This window comes from Mus pahari, unplaced genomic scaffold (genome assembly GCF_900095145.1).
Source record: "Mus pahari unplaced genomic scaffold, PAHARI_EIJ_v1.1 scaffold_6284_1, whole genome shotgun sequence".
NCBI lineage: Eukaryota > Metazoa > Chordata > Mammalia > Rodentia > Muridae > Mus > Mus pahari.
The window spans coordinates 72,904-79,321 of record NW_018392130.1 but is presented as its reverse complement, the minus strand read 5'-3'; the positions used below and the strand labels follow the sequence as shown (position 1 = coordinate 79,321).

At 38.8% G+C, this 6,418-nt stretch overlaps 1 protein-coding gene across 1 annotated transcript; it reads right to left on the bottom strand.

Annotated features, from left to right (window-relative positions):
* Nucleotides 1-634: 634 nt before the first annotated feature.
* On the bottom strand, nucleotides 635-1,613 carry LOC110314844 (alpha-defensin 5-like). The gene is made up of 2 exons (XM_021189059.1): nucleotides 1,397-1,613; nucleotides 635-837 (listed from the first exon to the last, which is right to left on the bottom strand). Exons 1-2 carry the CDS (start codon nucleotides 1,566-1,568, stop codon nucleotides 728-730), a joined length of 282 nt encoding a protein of 93 aa, XP_021044718.1. The 5' UTR covers nucleotides 1,569-1,613; the 3' UTR covers nucleotides 635-727.
* Between the last annotated feature and the right edge of the window lie 4,805 nt (nucleotides 1,614-6,418).

Here is a 6,418-nt window from a genome sequence, read left to right as displayed (position 1 = left end):
TGTAGAGCACACTGCAGTCATTAGACATGTACACTTTCTGTGTATGAAGACATATTCTTTATAGAAACTGTATTTTGTCCTATACAAGTGTAGACACTGCAGATTACATGCACATCATAGTGTGGGATTCCCTGCTTTTCATCCCACCCATTCTGTCTCTGCCAAAGTTTTTCTAGTGCTGATAAAGTTGTCTCCACAAAGAGAAAAAGAACCCACAGCTTAGTAGCCAGAGGCATTATTCTGGTCTGGTTCATTAAGACTTCAACACTTTTTAAGGATACAATAGGTTTCTAAAAAATATGATTTTAGAACTGTGTAAACCTGAAACCCAAAGTGGTAGATTTCTTGACATATAGGCAATGTCTTTGAGAGAGAGTCAAGGCTGCCTAAAGGCAGAGTCAAAAGTCAGGAGTGGCATATGTGAGGATAATGAGAGTTCTGCTCTTGCTATATATTTTGTGTCTGAACCTGGAGTCATTCTTAAATTGATATTATTTGGAGCCAGTATTTTGCAAGTAAAAAATTAATGTATTCATTCATCTGCAAAGGTTTCCTTTAAGGTTCTGATACTTTATATGCAAAGTCTTTACTGAGCCTTGTAGCAAACATTGAAATAATATACACACAGAGAAATCACATTGCGAGCAATTTATTGAGAAGTGGTCATCAGACCCCAGCATCAGTGCCCTCAGAGCCAATGATCATCATGTCTTTGTGGTCTGCGTGTTCAGCTGCAACAGAACACGTAGGTGAAAAAAAGATTTCTGCAGATCCCAGTAACACGTTCTCTTTTATTGCAGCCTCTTTTTCTACAATAGCATGTCAGCTTTTTTGACACTGGAGACATAAAAAGAATCAGGCATTAAGTTTCAAAGTTGGCAGCATGTAATTGTATGTGATCCTAAGGGGATTTGTAAAAAGCATGAATGTGCTGTGCTGGCCACAGTAGTCTTCAGCATGGACACCTCAACCAATAACACACTTCAGAGGTGTTGGTCATGCACTTGAGAGCCATTCTGATTTTCATTAATTTCTGAGTTCCTTTTGTCACCGTGTAGACACTTTAGTATACTCTTAAATTGATTCAAAGCTCCTTTACACAAAGCAAAATTTCTACTAATACCCAAGACTAGTCCTGTTTTAGAAGCATCTACTCAGAGTATTGGAATGTTCTGATTCTGTTGAAATTCCCATGTGTATCATTTTTACAGTAAAAGACTTATGAGAAAGAAATTCAATTAGAGTTACTTTCCTCTCATTGCTACTTTATGAATATAAAAGGAATTCAAATATAGTTGCCAAGGGAGCCACATTACTCTACCAGGATTCTAGGGCTCATCTTCATCCCTCCCTCAGGAGACTGCAAGCATCCATCACATTGGGCACCAGTACTCACATTCTTCATGAAGAGCAGAGCCATCTTGGCCTCCAAAGGAGACAGACACATCCTGGTCCTCTTCCCCTAGCTGCTCCTCAGCTTTAGTCTCTTCATCTGTGTTTTGGATAGGATCAGCCTGGACCTGGAAGGCCAGCAGGACAAGGGCAGAGAGGAGGACAAGTGTCTTCATGGCTGGGAGTCACCTGGAGGATTGGTGATCAGGAGCCCAATGTGTGGACAATGAGTACCCAGCCTGCATTTATAGGGCAGAGAAAGGTCCACACTTAGAGAAGGCACTCTTTGATGGGAACTGGGAAAGTCTGTTGCCATCAAGATCCCTTTGATATTCCTCTGTCCTCAAGGCTACCATCATGATGTTGCACTGTGTGTTCAGTGACGTCACCCCTCCCACTGATAATGATGAAGGGGCCCTGCTATCTTCCCTTGTTTACCATCTGCTTGAGTATTTACCTCTCAGTGGTTGGGGAAGAAAAGAGCTGGGCACTGCCTAATTTAATAAGCTCAGGGAACAAAGGATTTTTATGGTTTGAACTTGCAGGATGCTCTCTTCAGAAAGTCTGGAGTAGAGTTTGACTAGGTTTACTGGAGAGTAAGTTCTTTGCATCATTCTGGTATTATCAATTATCCTCATGAGGGGTAAGTTTATGAAGCCCCTACTTGGTGCCATCATAGAGAAAGCAAGATGGCCTTATTGTTCCCCTAGTGAATTGAGTTTAAAAGACAGAGTTTGTCAGAGTGAACCTAGAGTGGGTTGTTCTACAGAGGCCAAAGTCGCAGAACACATCACAAGACCAGGATGAAGGTCCAGGAGCACCTTCAAACTTGGAATCCTCATGCTATGCAGCATTCCACATATATGAGATTCTGCAACATTTTAACTTTCAGAAAATGAATACTTATCTACAAGAAATGACATCCACAATGTAGAGAAGGTCATAAGCTAGTACCCAATCTTAAGAAGCGTCATCACCTCATACATGACCACTGTTCTATATGTGTTTCATCCTATTTCTCACACTATATACACACCAAAAGTTACAGAACTTCCTGCTGTTTTCAGTCTCTGTATGGAGTCCCCTGTCATAAGAGCCACATCATATTTATGTGTTAATTAATAATATTCATTTGTTAAAATGTTTTTATATACAGCTCTGTAAAATTACTAGCTAAGCAGTGAGAATACTATTATACATACATATTAAACTACACACACACACACACACACACACACATATATATGTAATTGTATAATGGGACATGACCTCTTGAATACATTAGTAGACTTTGATATATGAGTTAAGAAGCACACCTCATACCTCAGTCACATTGTCTTTCCTGATCATCACAGAGTTGGTCTAAGTAGCACTTTCTTTTCTTTTCTTATTTTTATCAGATATTTCTTTATTTACTTTTCAAATGCTATCTCAAAAGTTCCCTATACCCTCCCCCTGCCCCTGTTCCCCTACCCACCCACTCCTACTATTTGGCCCTGGACTTCCCCTGTGCTGGGGAATATATAGTTTGCAAGACCAAGGGGCCTCTCTTCCCAATGATGGCCAAATAGGCCACCTTCTGCTTAAGTATCACTTTTTAAAATATGCATGCTCAAAAGACCACCATGCTCATGTGAAGGATTTTTATTACATATTTTCACGTTGTACCGTTCCCACCAGGGTTCAGTACAGAACTGGTCATTGAAGTCCCAGAGAATGCTGATCCAGCACAATATATTCGTAGAGAAGAATGCCCTTTTTAAGTACAGCAAAGTTAGGTCTGCACCATCTTTTCATTTTCTTATTGCTTTATGTTCTCTTTTTTGTTTCTTCCCAAGCTCTGGTAGCATCAGGTGTCTCACTTGAGGAAAGACACCTACTCATGGACACCAGAGAAGACAGAGACCAGAATTCGCGGTCTGTGAAATTGCACCAGTCATTTACATACTACTAGGTTTATTGAGCCTTGGGAGAAATGCATTTTTTTACTTTCTGAGTTTACTATCGGCTGGAATTTTAAAGTTTTACTACAGATTAATACAAGTACAATAATGTTTGCCCCATATTCCCATCCCAGTCAGATAGATAAAATTGATGTTTCAGTATTATAACAGTACATTTTTCTCATGCTTTGACACCAGAAGTGTGTGCACTTCTGTTTGGTCAAACGTTTCACTGAGAGAATAGTTGGCACATTTCTTTCTACACTTTTAAAGAAAGATGTTCTTATTTTTGTTTTACAAGTGATTTGCCACTCTGTATGTATGTGTGTGCCTATTGTCTGTGGAGAGCAGAATAGAGAGCCCAATCCCCTAGAACTGAAGGTCCAGAATGCTGTGAGCTGCTATGTGGGCGTTAGAACTCAATGTAGATCTTTTAAAAGAGCACCTAGTATTCTTTACCTCTGAGCCATCCTTCCAGCCCCACATTTTTTCTAATTAATCTTTCGCTACTGTTCAAAAAGTCTGGAAATTGTCTCTTTGTCGCATATGTTAAAAATCTTCTTAAAGATAGATATTTTTCTTCGTCCAGTTTTTCTTTCTTTCTTTCTTTCTTTCTTTCTTTCTTTCTTTCTTTCTTTCTTTCTTTCTTTCTCTTTCTCTCTTTCTCTCTCTCTCTCTCTCTCTCTCTCTCTCTCTTTCTCTCTCTCTCTCTCTCTCTCTCTCTCTCTCTCTCTCTCTCTCTCTCTCTCTCTCTCTCTCTCTCTCTCTCTCTCTCTCTCTCTCTTTCTTTCTTTTGTGCTGTTTCAACCATCTTGGCATTTAATTTTCTTAGTAATATTTCTGAATTTTCTTTCTTTCAATTTAAATCTTTAAAATTCAAGCTTTGGGTTTTAGTGGGATTAGCTAAAATTCCTACCACATCCTGTGTTTGAGTCAGAGTTACAGTTCTTATGCACCCTCTGCCACAAATGAGTAAGTTCTACCTTCTCATGGAGAGTGTTGAGGATCTTCAATGTTCCAAAGTATCATATGACATGTGAATGCCAAATGAGACATTGGGAAATAGGGTAGTGGTTGGAGCAGGTGAGCCACAGACACTTAAGTGATGTTGGAAAACTGAAGGAGCTCTTTGTAGTCCATTGCTATTTCTCTTTTTACTGACTCTTGTCCAAGCATCATCATGTATTCAAATATGTTCTCCAAAGAATGTATGTTAACCTCCAGTGGATTCTTAAATCTCTGATCTTGCACATGACCCACTTATGCACATGGGAGGGCTAACCCTCTTCCTTCCTCACAGGCATTAGGACTCTGAGGACCCACAGGAGGTGCTGGGTAAGATGGGTCACAGCTTGAGGACTTGTTTCTTCTTATGCTCTCCTGCACGGCATCCTGGACTCTGAGACAGGTGTGGAGGGAGTTCTGTTCTGCACATGTATTTCATCACAAGTCAGAGTGCAAAAACTCAACAGAACTCAAAATTACCATTAGTAATCTACTCTATTGCTGTAGTCGGGATCATATCTGTGAGTTATTACTTGTGATAACTGGCAAAAAACACATTTTTGTATATTTCTAGTGAATATGGTTTATTTATTGATGGTTTCATATCAAATCTCAAAGGAGATAGTTAGCAGAGGCAGAGACCAAGGAGAAGCAGTAGACAGACCATCTGTCAAGAGATGTCTTTCAACCTTGGGCTCCTATCATGCTCTCAGCAAGGAAAACAAATAATCTCAATAAATGACAGAAGGTATCCCTCTAAAACACAGAAGTTAAGGTGGCATATTGCATAGCAGTAAAGTACAAGAGATCCAGCCACAGCCCTGTTGCCTAATCTCTAGTGTCTTCTGAGTTTGGCAGTTAACCTCTTTAAAGTTCCTTTACAAACCCACAAAACGTTGGTCAATGAACATGGCTATTTTATTTTGTTATTGTGAGAACCTATTATCCAAACAGAAAAAAAAAATCTTAGCAATTTAGTAAGTATCAGCCAATACAAATACACTGTACATATTTTATACCTTGAGAATGCTTCCTGGCTTATCACAAGTTTCAAATTATCATTGTTTCTATAAAGTTACAACACAAACCTGTTTCAGCTCCACAATAAATGCAAATTTATTTAAGAAGTTGCCAAAATCCACAGCATTTAAATGTTGTATCCCATATGGAATGTTTCTATTTATTAAATTAATGGGGAATGTATCTTCTAAATTCAAATACCTTAAAAACTTTATGGCATCCATCTGCTTGTTAATGAGATATCACACAAAATAAGCTGTTTTACAAATTAGCTTAAAAGATGTCACATGTAAGGATATATGAGCCTGGGATGAACTGAGAACTGATGTAGTATATTCCAGATATTAATGATGATGAAAAGAAGAAAACTAGTTAAGGTCCAACAGTGTAATGTGCAGGAATTTCTGACTAGAAGACTATGATGAAGACTATTGATTGGAAGTGGGCTGAGCTTCATATTGGGCTGAGAAATGTCCTCAGACCATGGAGATAAACATCCTTCTTTTAAAGATGCACATTTAGGAACTAATGACATCTGGTGCAATTCTAATTATGAAAAAGTATACACACTGTTTTATTCTGTGATCTACACACAGGGTGCAGAGTGCCATTCAGAAGCTATAATATGGACTTGTCATAGAGTTGACTGGTATGAGCCACTAAGCATTTGTTGTCCATTTGAATTTTCTGTGATCAGTTGGTTATTTTCTAAAGATCTTGGGCATCTATAGGGTATTTTTTCATGATATCATAGGTTGGTCACTGAAATTTCTTTAGAGGTTCTTTGTAGCAAAAAGTGATGCCCTTTGGCCTGTTGCAGTAAATCTCTCCAACCATACTATGCCCTGGCAATGAAAACACAACACAGTTAATATCATTACATGCTGTGCATGTAGATTGAGCAGATCTACAGCTACACTACCATCTTCCACATCTATGAGAGCCCTTAGAATTTGCAGTTTCTCTTGGCCATGTGCTTCTGCTCTCTTCTTCTTCTTCTTCTTCTTCTTCTTCTTCTTCTTCTTCTTCTTCTTCTTCTTCTTCTTCTTCTTCTTCTT

What these genes read in the sequence shown, in the direction of transcription:
- LOC110314844 (XM_021189059.1), bottom strand. Translation starts at nt 1,568, where the DNA reads ATGAAGACACTTGTCCTCCTCTCTGCCCTTGTCCTGCTGGCCTTCCAG. An exon ending in CTCTGCTCTTCATGAAGAAT is followed by an intron (nt 838 to 1,396) that starts GTGAGTACTGGT and finishes TTATGTCTCCAG; the next exon opens with TGTCAAAAAAGCTGACATGC.